The 20,590-nt window shown below is 32.3% G+C and overlaps 2 protein-coding genes across 2 annotated transcripts; both read right to left on the reverse strand.

The window, feature by feature from the left end:
- Window positions 1–2,922: 2,922 nt before the first annotated feature.
- On the reverse strand, window positions 2,923–5,834 carry LOC104239992 (transcription repressor MYB6). Its single transcript, XM_009794770.2, has 3 exons — window positions 5,615–5,834; window positions 4,887–5,016; window positions 2,923–3,860 (listed from the first exon to the last, which is right to left on the reverse strand). Exons 1-3 carry the CDS (start codon window positions 5,745–5,747, stop codon window positions 3,086–3,088), a joined length of 1,038 nt encoding a protein of 345 aa, XP_009793072.1. The 5' UTR covers window positions 5,748–5,834; the 3' UTR covers window positions 2,923–3,085.
- Window positions 5,835–14,151: 8,317 nt separating this feature from the next.
- On the reverse strand, window positions 14,152–19,562 carry LOC104239993 (uncharacterized). The gene is made up of 4 exons (XM_009794771.2): window positions 19,421–19,562; window positions 18,045–18,431; window positions 15,221–17,104; window positions 14,152–14,476 (listed from the first exon to the last, which is right to left on the reverse strand). The coding sequence occupies exons 2-4, from the start codon at window positions 18,392–18,394 to the stop codon at window positions 14,371–14,373; spliced, it is 2,340 nt and encodes a 779-aa protein (XP_009793073.1). The 5' UTR covers window positions 18,395–18,431; window positions 19,421–19,562; the 3' UTR covers window positions 14,152–14,370.
- Window positions 19,563–20,590: the final 1,028 nt, after the last annotated feature.

Genomic DNA, 20,590 nt, shown 5'->3' on the forward strand with positions numbered 1-20,590 from the left:
TTACTTTTGAAACTGTGGCTATTTTTAAATGACCACTTGTAAATCAGGTTATTTCTGAATTTCTCCTGAATAATAACTAGGGATATTTACCTAGCTATACTATATTAGAAACTTATTAACTACTTTTCTTTATGTTCGTTAAAAATTTCTTTATGTATCTATATTTACTATTTATGTACAAAATCAGGATAAAAGAAGGATCCCCTAAATATAGGGATTAATTTGTAATTGTATCCCTCATCCCCATCTATCAGCTTAAACAACCTCCTACAAACACGATTTTCTTCCCAATTTCAAAAGATTTTAAAGTCATTTTCTCTTTCATACAAATCAATCTCTCTCTCTCTCTCTCTCTCTCTCTCTCTCTCTCTCTCTCTCTCTCTCTCTCTCTCTCTCTCTCTCATACAAATAAAACTATTATCTCTCTAATAACATTATATATTTCTGTGAATCACTTCTATCAACAACCATTAAAAAGTTTCAACTATTGACAAATCCAGTGATATTATCTCTGAAATTGTAGGTAGAAGGTCTGCCATTGGCATACTATTAAAAAGTTTCGAAACTTTGAATTAGATATCCGGATTTTACGAATTTGTGATTTTTTTGGATTAGGTGTTCTTGAAAACAATTGAAAATATCCTTTAGGGTTCATATCTCAATTTTAAGGGAGATTGGTTAAGTTTAAAGTTGGTTTTAGGTAGAATTTCAGAATAAAACTCGAGAAAGAAGAAGTTTCGGAATTGTATTACGATTGATGATAAATATATCATAATTGTATCTGAATTGTATTTGATACATCAATACCTAAGACAATTCTGATACAATACTAATACTATTATAATATAATATTATATCATAATTTAAGTTTAGAGTTGGTTCTAGGTGGATGTTTTATATTGAAACTTGAAAAAGATGAAAGATCGAAATTGTATCATAATTAAGAATTGTATCACGATTGTAACATAATTGTATCACAATTTGTACCTAAAACAACACATGATACATGACTAATACAAGTATAATACGATATTGATTCAGTTTAAGTTTAGAATTGGTTTTAAGTTGTATCGTAATTGTATAAGAATTCTTTCAGGATTATATCATATTTGTATCTGAATTGTATTTGATGCATCAACATGAAAGAATACTTGATACAATAATGATACAATTACAATACAATCTTGTGTTAGAATTATATTAGCTTTTAGAGTAGTAACATGTACGGGTATAAAATTTTTAGATTTCCTATAATTACTAGGATGTATCTTCAAAATTGTATAGGATCGAAAATGTTACCGTACAAAAAATTAACTATTTCCTTGGTTCCATTTCTATGGCGAGTATGGCTTCTTCTTTTTTTGTTCAAGACTTTTTTTGTCCATTTGTATTTTTCTTGTGCCTTCTTATACCAGAAACGAGTATCTTGTATAGAGTTTTCGAGAAATTGGAAGAAAAAAATTGGTGAAATAATATTGGAAGAAAAAGTTGCTTCCAAATCTGCATAGAAGAAAAGGGAGGGACGGGAGTAGAGAAAAAAAAAAGGAATGGATATAATTCATTCCCTTAATTGAAGGTGCTAATAATGAGGTGAGAGCTTTTTAAGGAGGAATACATAAAGTTTGTAAAAAAAAACTAAATACTTTTTGAAAACTATAAAACCTAGAGAAAATAGATAAATAAATTTCTATTATAGTATACATAGGAAAAAATCCCTAATAACTACAAGAAGGCCCAACCAATTACTCCAAAGGCCCAAACGAAAAAGTGGACCGGCCTACAATAGCGGACCACAATGATCAGATTGAGACCTGAAGTAGTCCGTTAATTTTGGGCGAAATGCACCAGTAGTCACTTTTAAGCATGTTGTTTAAAATATATTCATAATTTAAAATATATTTAAAGATTAGTCATTCCACCCAAACTTCAGGACTAAGTATCCTGAATTTTTGAGCTGCTAGTTTGAAATTTAAGACATAAGATTCAAATTCTGGATACAATTTTCGATATTTAGGGCACAATACCCTAAAGTTTGAATTTTAAGATTTAAACTTTAGGATGATGTCTCTTGAAATTTGAGCGAATTGACTAATCTTTATATATATTATAAAATGTGAATATATTTTAAATAACATGCTTAAAAGTGGCTACATATATCATTTCACGTTAATTTTTAGCTAATGGTGTTAATAGCATATCCAAAATGCTTGGTTACGATAAATTCAAAGATTTAATCTGCACAAATGGTATATTTACAAGACAACTTAAGATCTACTCTCGATCTTAAGGGGCCATTTATATTATTTTCTAGTACTTTTGATGTACGAGATGAATTGTAGGATTAAACATGAGTAATTTTATTGCTATAAGACAAACAAATGAGTTACTTCTATAAATTGGATGACCAATCAAGGAATTAGCTCCTCTTAGAATCTACTCTTAACCAATATGGAATGGTACTTAATTAGCTTAGAATTCAAATTTTATGTAGTGTAAAAGTATTACTTAAAACATAAAATTACATGTTACCCCGTGTGATAAACATTGATTGGTACATTAAAAAGTCATAAATCAGTCTAACTCAATCCCTTATTAAACACAATAATAAATACTTACTAAAATTTAACAAAATAAATAAATTATATATATATATATATATATATATATATATATATATATACACACACACACATTCGGTATGTTATATATAAAAATTAACAAATTTTATACACTTTTCCAGCTACCGAATGTAAATAGTTTCTGGCGGGGGCTAAAAGTGATAGTACCCCTTCTATTCCCTGGATTACCCCGGCCCACCCTCATTCTAAAAATTGAAATTAAGAGGAAAAAACACATTAAAGGACAAATAAAACATATCTCAACAAACTCAACGTTATTCCCTGTCATTTAATTTTGAGAATATGTCCAAAGAAACACTTTTAATTAACATTCTGTTACAACACCTTTCAATTTCACTCTCTATCTATTTCACAAATAAAAAAATAAAAAAAGTTCCCGGAATAATTCAAAAAAAAAAAATCACAAAACTAAGGGGTGACAATATTCACTTTCATGAAATTGCAAATCATAGAGAAGGGAAAGAAGATAAAATCTGTCCCAAATTGTTTGATGTGTTTGGGTCTATAATTTCATCCCCACCTAGTGATCTTATTTCTTGATCCCAAAATAGATAACTTGGACAACATTGTTGTGTATCTATTTGACTCCATTCTTCATTCGACTCGACCATTTCTCGATTTGTGCGTGTTATCCTCGAACAAGTACTGGACCATTCTTCATTCAACTGATTATTATCTTGCCCTTCCACTATCATATTATTATTATTATATTTGCTACTAGGTATTTCCATGGGAGATACCATAGTCTCTATCAATGGTGGCAAATAATTCGAATCCATTCCCGTTGTGTACGATATTTGTACTTGATGTTGTTGTTGTTGTTGATCAACTTGCCAGAATTCTGAGTTCAATACCGATATTTCTTGGAATAACGAGGCATTATTAGTACCTCGAATTGTAGCTTCGTTGACATTTGTCATAGTGTCTAGTGATCCATTGTCGAAAAAGAACAATTGGTTTGGAGAATTGATTAATAGGGTAGAATCTTGGAGGACTTGAGATTTTGCCATTCCAATATCTTGAGTTAAGAATATTTCTGGTTGGCTTGTTGTAATTGTGTTATAAGCCAATTGAGATCGTTGTTGTTGATCAGTAATAGAAGTGGTGTTATTTGTTGATGGCTTTGAAAACTTTTTTAACTTCTTTTTTATCCAAGAATTCCAGTAATTCTTTATCTCATTATCTGTTCTTCCAGGTAAATGACTTGCTATATGTGCCCACCTGCAATTTTTGCATAGTTAGAAAATAGAACATGTGAAAGGATGAAATCATTATTAATTTTTCTATTGTTTCATTTATATGATATTATCGACATGTAATTTAAAAAAAAAAAACTTTATAATATACAAAAAGTACCCTCAAAACTTGTACTTTGAACATGTCATGATATTCATACGACTATAAGAACATGTGTTATTAGAGATACAATCGAGTTTTTAAATGTAGAAAAGTGTTATTCATTTTTAAAATACAACGTATAATATAATGTTGTTCTTCTTGATAATTCACTATGTTTTTCTATGGCAAATGGCAAGTAAGTTGCCGTGAACTCTAGTAATATAAATCAAAGTGAGAATAAAATAGAGTAAAAAAGTAAGATTAACTGTTTAATTGATTTGATTATTATCAACTGAAAACATCTGATGTTTCCTCCTTAACGTCCTCCATTATTATAATGCAGTTGAGCATGCCTTTTTAGAAACTGTTTAGATAATGAAATTCTGAGTGCGTGCTTTAATTTGTGTGTCATATGCACATAATTAATATAAAACAATATCTAATCAGAAACTTGCTTTCAAAGTGAAACATAAAATAGAAGTGGAAAGGAGTATTTCTTCAAGTTGCTTTAAATTAAGTGAATACTTAATTAAGCTTCACTACATACACCAAGAGTTATTTCAATATATATGGAAAACTTATATTGAACCGCGCAAGTTGTTGTTGAGCAATGTACATGAAACTAAAGAAAGTTTAACTATGCTAGAATATTAAGTTAAAGTGGAAAATAAGGACAAGCAGATGCACAAAGCATCTTATATTCAGGTAGGGTTGAGGAAAGGTTCGCACCTCGAGAGATTATAATATAGGCAACCTACGTTGATACAAATATCGATAATTGATTTCACAGGTCGAACATGTGACTTATACGTCATATGAAAATAACTCTACCATTACTTCGAGAAAATTAAAGTGGAAAAAAGATTAAAATGCAAGACTGGGACATTTTCAGCAACAAAGAAAATTAACCTGTTGCCTACAGCTCCATGGAGACTAATAATCAACTTCTCCTCTTCAGGGGTAAATCTTCCTCTTCTAATATCAGGCCTCAAATAATTGATCCATCTCAATCGACAACTCTTTCCACATCTTTGAAGCCCTGCACCCAAAAAAAACAACAGTCAAATCCTACTAGTTGTGTCTAAAACAAAAGCCATCAAATACTGGAAAAGGTGAATTAATGACTTTCATTCAGCAATGTGGTTTTTGGTAAATGGAAATGAATATCACTAAATACAATTAGTAAATTATGTTAAGTGAATATTGTACATTGGGTTCTCTATACAAATAGCCGTCCATATTTAGTGTTTACTTTTATTAGCCATATACATAAATTATATATTGATAATACACATTATGCATATATATAATACATAAATTCTGCATATATTATACCTCCACGGGTTATTTCTAGTTTAAGTAGTTGGATGAGCGACTATTTAGGTTAATTCTTCTACGTTATACTCCTTCCACTCCCTTTCATGTGGCAGGGTTCACAGTACAACCCATCAAACTGCTTAATTTTCAACGTAAATTCTGACATAAATCTTAAGTTCAAACGGTTCAAAGAATGTCTAAAAAATATGGTCAAAAAAGAATCTTTTTGAACAATAATAGTGCCACATAGAGCGAAAGAGATGAAGTACTGTATATAACTAATATATTAGAATGTAAGAAGAAAGAGTTAAAGAAAAGACCAGCTTTCTCAGGGACTTCACTCCAGCAGCCATAGCCATGAGTTGTAATATATCTAATGAGCTTTTCATCTTCTTCAGGGGACCAAAGACCTCTCTTTACCTTTTGTTGATTACAACATGAATGGTGCCCCATTTTCTCACTTCTCTTTGTTTTATTATTTAGTTTTTATATATCTCTCCTTTATATATGATTAGTAAAAAGCAAATTAAAGTGATTAATGTGTTTTCTGATGATCTCCATTGCTATAAATACTCCCATAAATTTAAAGGATTCTTTCAAAGAGTGCCGACAAGAGAACTGTTGCAAAGGACCCTCAGAATTGGCCCCATGTAATTTCCATCTAACCCTAAAATGACGTTCCATCAACTTTCTGTGTGTGTGTGTGTATCAAAAAGTCTTGGTTTTCAAACTTTCAATTCCATATTATGTCTTCCTCTACGTAGACATGCGTATTCTGTAACCAACTTGATCCAATATATTTTACGTACCTCAGCCATGCCGCCTTGTTCGGTTGCTATCTTTTTCTTGTTCTTTTTTCTGGCGTAAGTTACGTACGTAAGTTTTCATATCACAGTGGAAAACGTTATTCAACTTACTTATATCAGTGTAGTTTGAAAATTCTATACAGTGTAATTTTGTCTACTATAGAAGATTATCATGTCTTACTTTTAAGTTACTAATTTTACTTTTTATATTTTGATAACGGGGAATTTATGAGTACCAACGATGTACTTGAAACTCAATGAATAATGGATGGCGATCCTCTACATTTTTCTACTTAAATATTAGGCTTTCGTTTGCGGTACGATTTGAACATATGCCCCATAGCGTCTGTTGCGCTTTTACCATTAGACCAAAGCATGAAAAGTCCATGAGAAAAAGCTCAAAACTTCTAATATGATTCTAATTTGGAGATTGAAAATTTGCAATTTACGTTTTCCTTGAGTGATAACTGGTAAATGATCAATTAATTGCATTTTTTATTATCTTATAAAACAACTCATTCTCTTCTGAGGATTTCTATGTCCTCTCAGCATAAATTTATCTAGCACAAAGTTATGTATCTAGCGTGATCTTATAATGTTGTTTATATAGAAGAATTTCCCACAGCTAGCAATGAACCCAAAATCTTGCATATTTTTTCGTTTCAAAGAGATTAAATTCTAGCGCGTGGGTTAATCATCTTTTACTAATACTTATGAGTATATGAACAAGTTAAATTAAAGTTGTACTACAATTTATAACGATACATTTGTTGTCAGTGTAGGAGTAATGTTTTGCTTAATTAATCTCCCTTATGATTAAGGTGGAATACCTTTTACAAGATAATAAAGGCATCAATGGAGGAATACCTTTTTAGAATTAATTATCTTGGCGTTTTGCTTTTACCTCATTGGTATTGGGCTTCTTTTTATTTCTTTTTTGAGTTTAACTTCTATGCGCACTAACCACATATTTTTTGTTATCCTATTTTGGTATCCCAAGATGCAATATAAACTTGTTATAACATGTCAAAATATACCTAATTGTATAATAAAAAAAATTTAACACTCTTAATATATGGATACGTTAAATCCTTCTCTTTTTCACTTTTTTTTAAGGGAGTACTGTAACGAACGAATCAGATGCGGATTCAGGATTTAACCCTATGCATTCAACTTTTAAGATTTTTTGCATTGAACCCATTATATTTTTGCAGTTAAGGGTTCATATCTATTTTTGCAATTTTAATGAATTTTTGCATACAAATATTTACTCCGCGCCAAAAGTTATAGGTTCAATTGAACCCACCGACAGAACATTACATCCGCCTCTGGAACAAATTGTCAATATATTGTACCAATATTGTCAATTCTAGTTTTAAGTATTCCTGAGGACGCAAGTAATTTAATTCAAACGTGATATAAAATCTTGTAATTTTGTAAAGCAAAAGCACCATTAAATCATCACTTCACTTGCTTCACAAGATATATTACTGTTGGGATATGGAAAAAAAATGTCAATTTAGGATTAGCATGATCGACGTCATTGGATTTCATTTTTTTAGAATTTATAACGTTTCTTGATTAGACTCATACACTATATATCCCCCATTTTGTTATAGGTTCATTTTCTGCAAATTATGTCAAACTATTGCTTCCTTTAAAAGGAAATCTCAAATACTAATTATATGCTTTAGCCATCACACATGTTTAAATACGATAATAGTTTAGCAATAATTCTTCTTATTTTGTATGTATATTCCTCTTCGAGAAGCACTGCTAGCTGGATGATATGCCTCATATCTGTAGGTGCAAATATTCCAGATATTTTTATATATACGGCGGACACTATAAAGAATTCTGACTATAAAGTAATAAATTATTACTACATGTATAGGTTATTAAATTAAAATTATTATTAAAAAATTACTACATTATATGTTATCTTAATTAACTTGATTGTGTATGAAATAGTGCACGTTAGTGCATAAAAGTTAAACTCCTAATTAATCAGTTAGGTACACTTTGATGCTGGGAATTCAACGCGAAAATTGATTTTATAGAACACTCTCAACTATTAAGAAATCTACTAAATATTTGATTGTGAACCAATTTACTATTGTATTAGCTTGAGTTCGTGATAAAAACTCATAAACTTTAAATCTTAGATCCGCCTCTGCCGTACTATCTATTGCAAGGCAATATCTATATTGTAATTTTTTTAGTGATGCGGAAGGTGAGCAAGCTTGGCATTTTTTTTAATTAAAAAAAAGTTTTGTTGCTTTCTTTATTAAATATTTATTTTTCTCCACCTCTTTGTGATGGGAATTTCCCAACTTAATAATTTTAACTAGACAACTTTAGTTACATCCTTAGGTTTCAATCAAGAAAGGGAAGCAACTTTGTCTACAATTTCGGCTTTCATCACCTTTGTTATTTTGCATTTTATAGGCTGTTTCGTACAAACTAACCAAAAATTCTAAACCACAACTATCTCCTCATGGAATTGAAAAAAAATCCATCAGTACACTGATTCAGATTGGTGTGTTTAAATGTGTTGGATTTTTAAGCCATCTGATATTCGGATTTATTCCATTGTCCGATTAATTCAGATTCACATTACGTCAAGGGTGAAGCATTGTTTATCATAAAATTACCCGAAACCTCGGGTTAAGAGTGGAAGAATTTTATTCATCTCACCATATTTGTTGATGGTAGATTTTTGAGCTGTTACATTTTACAGTACTAAATTTGGACAAGATTCTTTCAAATCAATTCCTAGTGTAACGTAAAGAATAGACACTATAAGAACCGTAGTAGACCACACAATATAATAAAGGGATCCGATTATTTTAAAGTTCTCTCAATTAAGAACTTTACAGCTCCATGAATGTCATCAAACAATAGTTAATTAGTTTAGTAATTTTCAAGAAACTTAAACTTCGTTAATCTTGCTAACTAAACTGTCGGCAATCGAGGATTCATAATTAGAATGTATTTAATATTATAAATTCGGTATAGATTGCAATGCTTTGCATGTGGGAAATACGTAGAGAATTTAGATTAATTAATATTTAAATAAGAGGCAAAGATAATGATGATTATGAAAAGGAGATGATCTGTTGGTGTGATGCAAATCATTCACCATATATGATGTGAATGACACAATTAGTGACATTTGCTTAATAGGAAGCTGAATTTGAAAGTAATATGCAAATCATTCTAAAAAAGACTCGTATTAGAAGAAAGTGAAAAAAGGGAGAATGATTATTCTTAGCTTTAAGGGGGGGCAAGGAATGATGGGGGTGGGGTGATGGGGAGCCATGGGGCCTACCAAGTAATTAAGAAAGTAATTAGTGAGGAAAGACATAAGGGTTTGGCTTTAAATCATGGTTGGTTTAAGTATAGAATTTAACTTATATACTCTAACAGTGTAAAAACATTGTATGATATCAATATATTTTAACAAGTTATAGCAAGAGTCGTATTTAGGATTTCAAGAGGATGAGTGCACTATTATAAAAAGGTGAATCTAGAATTTATATTTGACCGGTTTAACTATAGTCTCTTACCTTAAACTCACTACACTTTTGAAATTATAGGTTCAAAAATATTCTTTTTGAAATTTTAGTAATTTTCACTTATATATCTATACTCTGTGCCGAAAATAAGACAGTCTAGATTAGGATTTGAACCAACAATTTTACTTGTAAATGTGGACAATAATTGTTGCACTATAGGAATCTTTGAGCATCAGTGCACACACATATATTTAAGTAATTTAAAAAAAAAATATTACTATACAGAAATTAGGAAGAGGAGTATAGGTTCACGTGAACCCATATGCATTAACCTAGATACGCCTCTGGTTATAGGAGGTAATGTGCCTTATTGTTCAGATTATAAATTCAACCTTATTTGGATTCTTACGTATAATTATCTTTTAAGTGATATAATACTCATAAAAGTTCTATTCACTGTCAGTGTATAGAATTAATTAAACTCGTAATTAATTAAGTTAATAGCTCATAGATGGAATGTCTCTACCACAAGCTCTTTCACTTAATTATTAAATGTGGTCCTCATGATACTTGCCTTACTGCTTCTAACAGTAATCTTTTTTGTACGATTAACATTGATGTTTCATGTTATAAGTAAGTAATTAGAGACATTAGTCAATCTCATCATATCCCTGTCAATTTAAAATCTTTTCCTAGACCTTTATTTCCATCATTGGATGTTTAATCTCTCATTCTGGACCCCTATTCCCTTCATTTGAAGCCTACTATTCTTTATATTGTTTAATTTAAACATTAATAGAAGAATACAATGATATTTTGATCATTCAGTACTTATAAAGATTCTGATGATACATAAGTTTTAGTTATATGTTAGAGATTTTGATGCTCTACGGTCATAGTTATATGTGATCTTTACACAACTAGCTGGTAAATTTATTGTTTATTTTTTCTATTCGGTATACATAAATTATATACTGATTATATATGATTATACACGTATTATATACATATATTATATGTTCGCCGCCTCTTTTAAGTTTAGATGGTTGGGTGAGTTGATGTATTACTCATTAGCGAGCGTCTAATTGCTATTGATTCTGTATTCTTCTATCACTAATAATATTTCTTCTCTTAACTTAGCTACTGTTTGGCCATCAAATTTGAGAGTTTTTTCTCAAATTTTGTTTTTTCAATTATCTGTTTGTTTATAAATTTGAGGTAGGTGGAAATGGTGATTATTTTCTATTTTCAAGACTTTGATAATCTAATTGCCATTTTAAGTCCTTTCTTTCACCAAAAGCAGTTATGTGCTTCATCTAAAGAAAGCAAAGAATTTAAGGCAAATCTATGAATTTTGTCTTCAATGAAAAATACAACTCATTCGTTTAATGAGATAGAAATAAAGAGGGAATGATAACCATAGTTGGTGAGCTTTGAAATTGATGGTTTTATTGTTTAATACTGAATGGACAATTCTATTGATTCTCATGCTACATTGTTCTCCTATAACAATCATATTGCCCAAGCAAATAGAAACATATCAAGAATTTTAGCATTACTGTGTTTGATAACTATGTTTATAGAAAGGTTTAAGCATTGAACTTTACTTAGTCCAGAAAGGACAAACTAGGAAAAACTTACTTCAAATGTTGAAATGGTGTTAGGATGTTCGAACCCGAAATTTATGATTAAAAAATAAGTACTTTCCATACCATTACAATCTTTGATAGTCATTTTTAATTTCTTTATTATTCAAGGAAAATATATTTGTAATTTTCACGTATATAGGTAAATGTAAATTACGCTGCCTTCACCCCAATATTACTAATTTTGATTTTTTGAGTTACCCAGAAAAGCTTGATCATTTGAGAAAGATCACCCTCCTGCAATTCAAAAGACTACTAGAAGCTATTATTGGTTTATGTCATTTAAAATTTGATTGACATTTTTGAGACTAACTACTCCAATTTATTCCATCATTATTCTATATTATTTGAAATATTTCTTTAACAATCTATTAAGACATTGTGGTTTCTCTAACTCCTTTTGGATTCTTTTTACTTCCCACTCAGTCAAGAGGAATAACAATGTTTCCACTTACCACTATAAGAAATTCGACCAAAACCCACACCGATCGGTCGGTCAAAAAACCGTCCGAAATCGGTCGGTTTTTTTAAATATTTAAATTTTAAATTTTTTTTACGAAACAGACCAACTTAGGTCGGTTTTTTTTTTTTTTTGCGCAAAAATATAGAAAACTATTTTAGCGTCTCGCAAAATTTATTTTTTAAGAAACCGACCGAGATCGATCGGTTTTTCATATAAAATAAATTCAAATTCAAATTCAAAAAATCGACCGATTTCGGTTGGTTATTTCAGTCAGTCATTTTAAAAAACCAATCAACTTTGATCCATAAATTTTATATTTTTAATAAAATCGACAGATATCGGTCAGTTATTTTCGCGTGAAAATGCAATTTAAAGAGTACAAATAAAATAAAGAAAATTTTAAACCAAAATATACTAATGGTCTAGTGGTAGAATAGTATCTTGCCACAGTATAGACCCTGGTTCGATTCTCAGAGGGTGTATTTTTTAATTGCATAATTAAAAATATCGACCGAATTTGGTCGAAAAATACCGACTGACTTCGGTCGGTTTTTTCGGCAGATTTTTTCTTTTTGGATCGTTTGTGTAATTTAATTGACCAACCAAAATCGGTCAGAAATTGTGACCGACTTCCGTCGCTATTTATTACCGACCAGCCTAATTTCGACGGATTAAAGTCGATCGAAAACCGGTTGGTTTTTTCAATTTTCTGACCGATTTCGATAAGTATTTTTAAACGGTTTTAGGCATTTTTCTAGTAGTGTACTCTTTACTCGACTAACTTCCAACCTATTACTGATTGTGGAGATGCTCTACACTAAAGCAAACCTCACTCATCACTTCGTAAATGTTAAATTACGTTAATAAATTTTAACTAAGATAGTATTAGATTAGCGGATAGTTAATTAGTATCATAAGTCCAATATAAACTTGAAAAGTGAGAGCCGCCCCCCAATCGCTTAAACTAAAAATAGTCAGTGGAGATATAATATATGCATAATTTATGTATTATATGTGTATAATTATGTATAATCAATGTATCAACTATGTATATGGCCAGGAAAAGTAAATATTGATTTCTGGTAAAGAACCCATAAACTAATGAGAGGAGATTTATATATCTATACTATATTAAAAGCACGAAGGCCTTTAGCGAAATGTCGTTCGCCTTTTTTACCCTTTAAAAATCTGTTATATATTGGATATAATTGTAATTTAGTTATTTTCCTAATATTCAGGATTTTAAAATAATCTAAAATTATAGTTATTAAATATTACCTTATTCGAACTACATATGTATAGAAACACCTAATTATTAGGAATTCAAAACCAAATAGAAAATTAACTATAAATCTTTTGCTTATTTGAATTATATAAAGTAATTATGACTTTTTTCATATATGTCTTAGATAAAGTGCATATAAACATACGTTGGAAATCTGCTAATAAAACTGTAGATCTTATTTTAAGTCTTCAAAAATCGAAGATTAGAATTTGGAAGCTTTTGCAAAGACTTAAGATATAACAACATATGAGCTCAATCTAATGAAACAGTTAAAAGAGAAAAAGAAAACATAATTAAAGAAGGTATAAATCGATATTCTTTATTGAGTCAGTTATATAAAATCAATATTTTTTTAAATATAAATTACACTTTTACTTTATAATTCAAATATTATTTATATGGTTTTGTAAAAGCTTTATACTCATTTAGATAGGTTACACGCGCAACGCGCGTACCATAAGACTAGTAATTTATAATAGTAGGAAATATGCTAGGGTTATTCCCTTAGAGATCCCAACATTAAATGGAAAATTAATAAACCTACCTCAGCCCCAGGAGGATTGATATAAACTCGAGGATTTCCCATGTAAATTTTGGCCAAGTAAAAATCAGAAGACAACTATACCTTTTTGTTAGTCCCTCCACTTTAATGATTTTTTGTCTTTTTTTTGCGGCCACAATATTTGATATTTTTAGATATCAACAAGTAATTAACTTCTTCTTTTCAAAGTTACCCTGGGAGTAAAGAACGTAGGAGTAATTTATTATATTTCCAATGAGCAAATTAAGGTTAATATGATCAGTTTCATTGTTAATTAATGCTAAAAGGTGAATTTTTTAATGTGTAAAAAAAGCCAAAAAATCAATTAAAGTGGACCGGTGGGAATATTTGACAAGCATGACTATCTTATCCTTCTTCAATTTATATTTAAATTTCTTCATCAAAGCTATGTTTTTTTCAGAGCTATAAATTTTCACCATGTTTCATGCATAGACCTAGCCCTAACGTCTTTTTTGGTTCGTGAAATTTTCATGTTAGTAATGCATTTACATCAAACCATATTACTTTACAAAAGTTAACTAATAATTTTTGAGCTAAAAAAATATACATTATTGAGATTAAGTGATAAAAACCTATGTAAAAGAACGTCGGGTGTGGATAAGCTTTCTCATAATTAATTTACGAGCACAACTTCATAAACAAAAATTTCTAACTAACAAAACCAACTACAATTAAAAAAAATTAAAAAAAAAAAAGAAAGAAAGAAAGAAATCACCATGCTACCTACCTAAAATCTTTCTATCAACTCTTGTCCCAAAGGATATCTATCAAATGTACCTAAATATACCAGTTCTAACTACATTGGAGAAGAAGAGTCCAAGGATCCTGCATTCCCTTCAAGTTCTCCAGTTACCAATCCTGTGAGTAGTAGAGGGTCCGATTCATCGATATTATTCACCTTCCTGTTTCCAGATGACAAAAGTACAGTTCAGTCAGTGACACCAGTAGTCGTGCACACAGTAAAAATTCGATTCCATAACATGACTAGGACAAACAAGCACATAGAGAAATCAAGCAAAATACTATTTCATGCTTCGTAACAAAAACTTCTGTAACGGGATGCTTCAGCTCTTCAAACCTACTTAAGGTTAAGGGAACAGTTTCGCCATATGGAAGCTGCAGGCTTCCACAGTGATTCAAATATTTAACTCATCCTCTCATCTCGTGAGTAATAATTAGCGTAATCACCATGAAGAACAAGAACTGATTAGATCTTCAAACTAATTGAGTATAAGACCTCTAGCTCAAAGCCTGAATGTTTAACTGGCAGATAGAGCTTGAGACAACCACTTAGGCCGAAAAGCAAAGAAGTTAAAGGATAGTTCTAGTGAGAGATGCCTATGTATTAAAATACTAAATTAAGTGCTGTGCATTTATGAGAATGTACTAGATTTTTACACACTTTCATGTGTCTTTATAGTATGATAAGTATTTCCCAGTCAATGAGCTTTTTTAATAAGGATTTGGGAAGAAATCACTGAACGTCAAGGAAATCAAAGTGCTAGATATGAGGCTAAGATATTGTATGAATACAAGAGAGAATATATTTGATCAGCAAGACAAACAGCTATACTAGAATATATTTTACTGATTGAAAGAAGCATGTTTTTCAGTTCCATAATAAGAGAAAAGGGTAGAGCACCTACCCGCATGTCTTCTTATTGTGGCCCAGACCCTTACACTTGCTACACTGCATCTGCCGTTTGACTATGTCAAAAGTGTCCGCCTTTTTCATCTTTGGTCGGCCAGGTGGACGTTTTGTTGGTGGAGGAGTAACAACAATGGCCACATGGTCCATATCGGGTTCACCTTTTATTGGTTTTTCGAGATTAGGTATGGGGTTAATTGATTCGGCATATGTTACATGGTAAGTCTCAGTTGAGAAGTATCTGGAGCAATGATCATAGGGGCTCCTCCCTAGGCATTCAATAACAGCAATAGCATGGCAACATGGCAACCCATTAAGCTGCCACTCTCTGCAACTACAATCCCACTGATCAATATCAACTACTTCAGCAGATTCACCGCGCACTTCAAATGTGCTCCCGTGTGAGGGCAACACTTGAAGCGACCTTGCTCGTGACGTTTCACTTTGAAGTTTTTGTTCCATCACAGGGGTCAATGGCGTAACCCACTGACTGGAATCAACACGCCTAGTATAGATCAATTCCATTATTTTACCTCGTAATGCATCAACCATTTGAGTTATTGGCAGCTCGTTAACCTCCACTACCCAATCATAAAAAAGCTGGCCGAAGTTGGATGTCAAGTGGCCATACCTTGCCCCTCCAAAATATGCATTTGCCCAGTGTTCAGGCTCACTTCTAGTGACCCAATTGTAAACTTCGGGTGAGATAGCTTTCAAATTCTCAACACAGCGGTCGAAAGACTCAAGCTTTGAGGCACAAGCGGCAGCGCATAAATCTTGGATCATAAGGCGCCTGGCTTCATGTGAAAACTGCCCTTTTAAATCATTATTAAGTTTTTCAGCAAGATAACGCAGACAAAAGCCATGGTAACACTGCTCACCAAACACATTTTGCAATGACTCTCTTATACCTCTTTGAGAATCAGAAACAAAAGTTATCGGACAGGATGTTGGGACAGCAGATTTAAGCTCTGAAAGAAACCAATGCCAGTTGTCGCCAGTCTCTTCGTCTACAACTGCAAAGGCTACTGGAAAAACGCCATCATTTCCATCTACACCTACGGCCGCCAAAAGTGTTCCTTGATACTTTGCATAGAGAAGAATGCTATCCAGGAAAAGAAGAGGGCGGCAACCTTGTTGAAAACCAGATATTGAGGCATGAAATGCAATAAACAGACGATGGAAACTCGAGTCCTCCTTAGTAACAATTGTAGCAACACTACCAGGATTAGTTTCTCGAATTTTCTCACAGAATAAGGGTAATTGACTGTATGCCTCTTTGAAAGAACCCTGAAGCTGCTCTCTTGCCTTCTCTTTTGCACGCCTTGCCTGAGAATAGTTCAATTGAATGCCATATTCACGCTCAATATCTTTTGCTATATCCTTGGGCTTGTAGTTCGGAGCGACCTTCAACTTTTCCTTTATTATACTACCCATCCATCCTCTTGTTGATCGGTACCCAGCTTTAACAGCAGCTCCATCACATGTATGCTTCGCATTCATTTTCTTAATGCATATTAGCTGAGTCGTAGGCAACCTTGACGCATATATGCACCAAGAACAACCTTCAGCCTTGCATTTAGCGGTTACCCTGCGACTATCATTTTTCTTATACCTATAAGTGAATCCGTGGGCAATAGAGTATTTATGCAGAGCTTCACGAAATTCAGCAAAACTATTGAACCTTTGACCCACACCAGTTATTGTGTTCTCCCATTGTGTAGCTGCTCTGCGATGCTTCTCCATGTTCTCCTCATTGTGGCCGGGATAGGAACACAGGGGAGTTGTGTCAATGGAAGCATTAGCACCAAGCAGATCATCACAATGGATCATATCCACAGGGGTGGGAGGAGTAAGCGCTGCCTCTGACGCAGTTGTCGACCTGCACAAGCAAGCAAGCCATTAAGATTTTAAGAATCCAATAACAGAAAGCATGCATTTCAAACTCATTCACATCTAAAAGAATCAGCATAACAAAGCACTTGGAATAAATTCTGTACAAAACACCACCAAAAGAACTACATAATAGAAACTTTCCATGCAAAGATTCAAAGAAGCATCTCCATTCATGCCACTTGAGTACAACTAGTGGCAGAGCTAAGTGTGCTGAAGGGGGTTCAACTGAATCCTCTTCGTCGCAAAATTATACACAAATAGGGTAAAAAATTTCCTTTTTGGTATAATATACTGTCAGACCTCTCTATAATAGTCATCCTTTATAATAACATTTCACTATAACAACCAAGTTTTTCTGGAACTGATTTTTTATGTTATCTTATATTATATATTCACTAAAATAGCATTACACTATAAAAAGGGCAGCCCAGTACACAAGGCATCCAGTGTTCACGCAAGGTCCGGGAAGGGTCGCACTCCAAAGGGTATTATGTAGACAGTCTACCCTAATGCAAGCATTAGTGGCTGCTTCCACAGCTCGAACCTGTGATCTATAAGTCACACGGAGACAACTTTGCAGTTGCTTCAAGGTCCCTTCAATAGCATTACACTATAGCAGCCAAAAAATGTCGGGGCAAACGATGATCACTATAAAGAGGTTTGACTGTATTTACATATGAATTGTTGAATACCTTGATAGTTAAGAGTGTTCGCTCACCGTGCAAGTTTGCATTTTTCTTGAATAACCAGTGTTAAAATTTCTGGCACTGCTACCGAGTACAACTATTACACATCAATCCCAAACAAGTTGAGCCAATTATACCAATTCTCGACATACATTGCACTCCATTCAGACCTCTTTTGTCTACATCATATGAGTTTAAAAAAACAAATAAACTGAACTAAAACAGAAGAAAAGTACGTACCTACTGGCAGAGACATTGGGCACATTTCGCACAACAGCTTCATCATAAATTATAAAAATCTCAACTTGATCAGCATCCTTGAAGAAATTAATCATACGTTTGAGGTCCTTATCTTTAGATATAGTAATGAGAGTCTTCTTATTCCCAGGAAGAAAATATTTTATTGTCATTCCTTCAGTAGCAAACTGAAAGTTCTCTGCCACTTCTTTCTTAAAGTCAGCCAAAACTGTCTGGTCATCAATGTCCAAAGCATAAGCCTCTCCACCTGTATACGTCAAAGTCCCATCCTCATTGTTTGTCACAAACTCTCCTCCAGATTGACATATTGCAATTATTTTCTTCGAAGCCATCACTAGGCCAGCATAAAATCCTCAACCAATTCAAAAACTGCAAAAAAAAATGAAGGTGGATTTAAGTTATATACACCGACGGTCACAACGATTCTTTTAAACCATCATTCAATAACATTGATTACAAACGATTTATCTACGTTACCAATTAATCTTATTACATAGATTTACCTGCAATTAACTTTTATCTGACATAATTATATAAATCAATTTTTCACCGTCAATGCACAGAACATAAACTCAAAAGGCAAGAATTAGTTACAATAATAATGTTCGCATGATTGATATGAATCATACATAACAATAAGATTCTTTGTACCATGAAAATCAACCTACATTCCCAACTCAAGGAAAAAGCTCAAATCTTTATCACAAGCATAATTAAACAATGAAAATTTAAAGCTAGGAACAAACTCAACTAATTCAAAAACAGCAAAAAAGGGAAGCAAAAAAAAAAAAAAAAAACAAGACTTTAATTACAACAACAAAGTTAGTATTGGCTACACGGACTATGAAAATCAACATGCATTCCAATTCAAGAAAAAAGCTCAAATTTTTACCACAAGCATAATTAAACAATGAAAATTTAAAGCTAGGAACAAACTCAACTAATTCAAAAACAGCAAAAAATTTAAAAACAAGACTTTAATTACAAAGACAAAGTTGGTATTAGCTATATGAATCATCTGTATAAATAAGTTCAAATGGACCATGAAAATCAATCTACATTCCCAATTCAAAAAAAAATAAATCAAAGCTCTATCGAAGGCATAATTAAACAACAAAAATTTATAGCTAACAACAAAAGAAGTCAATAAATATGGGAAACCAATGAAAGTAAAAACACGTAAAAGCTTGAAACATGAAAGAGACACTTGTAAAGAAGAAGAAGAAGAAGAAGAAGAAAACAACATGGGGTTCAAAAAACCTCGTACATGTCGAAATAGAATTCGAGAAAATTCATGGGTGGAGAATGTGCAAATAATCAAATCTTTGGGGCAATTGAGGAAAAGTAGATAATAGTACCTTTCTGATGATGTTGGAAGATGAGGCAATTTTTGCAGCAAAGTTTTGAAGAATTGAAGAAATTAGGGTAAAGTTGAAGATGAGAGAAAGAGGGAGGGGCGCGAAGAGAGAGATTCAACTTTGTGGCTCTGAAATCGGATGTAGTTTTGTACTTGAGGGAGGCGAACGTAATTAACCCTAATTGATTTAATGACTACTTTCGCCCTGTAACTTGCCCTAATATGTCAAACTTCCCCCTCTCACGTAACCGCCTTTGTCCTTCTAATTATTCTTTTTTCGGGAGAAATTAAAAAATAGCTAGATTTACAACTTATCATTCAAAAATAGCCCAATTTTAAAAGTAATCGAAATTTAGCCATTTTTCATGTAAAGATAAATTTGAGCGAAAACACTGTTCAAAACCCGAAAAATACGCCAGTATATTATGCTAGAACTCCAACATAATATACTGGAGTTCCGGCAAGTATATCTGTCCAGCATAATGTACTGGAGTTTGGAGCACCGGTGCTCCAGTCTCCAGTATATTATACTGGAGCCAGCAAAGTATACCGGTCCAGCATAATATGCTGGAGTTAATACACAGGTGCACCGAATTCCAGTATATTATGATGGACCGGTCTCTGTTGCAGCAAAATAATGGCTATTTTTCATTGACTTGGTAAACGTTGGCTATTTTTGAATGACCAGTCCGAAAACTGGCTATACCGTGCTATTTTTACTTCTTTTTCCTTTTGCTTTTACTTCTAATTAATGTCTTTTTTTTCCACCCGGTGTCCAATACTCATATTGGAGCCTGACTATATTCGGATTCACGTCGCTTAGGGCTCCATTCGGAGGAAAGCGCTCCCTACAAGGATTTTTTCATACCCAGAGCTCGAACTCGAGACTTTTGGTTAAGGGAAGAACAACCCTATCCGCACTGCATCCTTTGGTGGTTAATTAAAGTCATTTATACACACATATTCATTTATTTTATTTATTTATCTATATGCATCACTTTTTTAGGGAGTGCATTGTACTACTAATTGTGGAACCGTTTGAATAGGCGAAATAATCTTGGAAAATATTTTTTATTTTATTTTCAAAATTTTAAATGTAAAATAAATATACTTTAAGAAATTTGACATAAAATTTAAAAAGATTTATAATGACTCATAAAACTAATTGACC

Source organism: Nicotiana sylvestris, chromosome 8 (assembly GCF_000393655.2).
Source record: "Nicotiana sylvestris chromosome 8, ASM39365v2, whole genome shotgun sequence".
Classification (NCBI taxonomy): Eukaryota; Viridiplantae; Streptophyta; class Magnoliopsida; order Solanales; family Solanaceae; genus Nicotiana; species Nicotiana sylvestris.

What these genes read in the sequence shown, in the direction of transcription:
- LOC104239992 (XM_009794770.2), bottom strand. Translation starts at nt 5,747, where the DNA reads ATGGGGCACCATTCATGTTGTAATCAACAAAAGGTAAAGAGAGGTCTT. An exon ending in TGAAGTCCCTGAGAAAGCTG is followed by an intron (nt 5,017 to 5,614) that starts GTCTTTTCTTTA and finishes TTTTGGGTGCAG; the next exon opens with GGCTTCAAAGATGTGGAAAG. An exon ending in CATGGAGCTGTAGGCAACAG is followed by an intron (nt 3,861 to 4,886) that starts GTTAATTTTCTT and finishes CAAAAATTGCAG; the next exon opens with GTGGGCACATATAGCAAGTC.
- LOC104239993 (XM_009794771.2), bottom strand. Translation starts at nt 18,394, where the DNA reads ATGGCTTCGAAGAAAATAATTGCAATATGTCAATCTGGAGGAGAGTTT. An exon ending in CCCAATGTCTCTGCCAGTAG is followed by an intron (nt 17,105 to 18,044) that starts GTACGTACTTTT and finishes TTGCTTGTGCAG; the next exon opens with GTCGACAACTGCGTCAGAGG. An exon ending in CACAATAAGAAGACATGCGG is followed by an intron (nt 14,477 to 15,220) that starts GTAGGTGCTCTA and finishes ATCTGGAAACAG; the next exon opens with GAAGGTGAATAATATCGATG.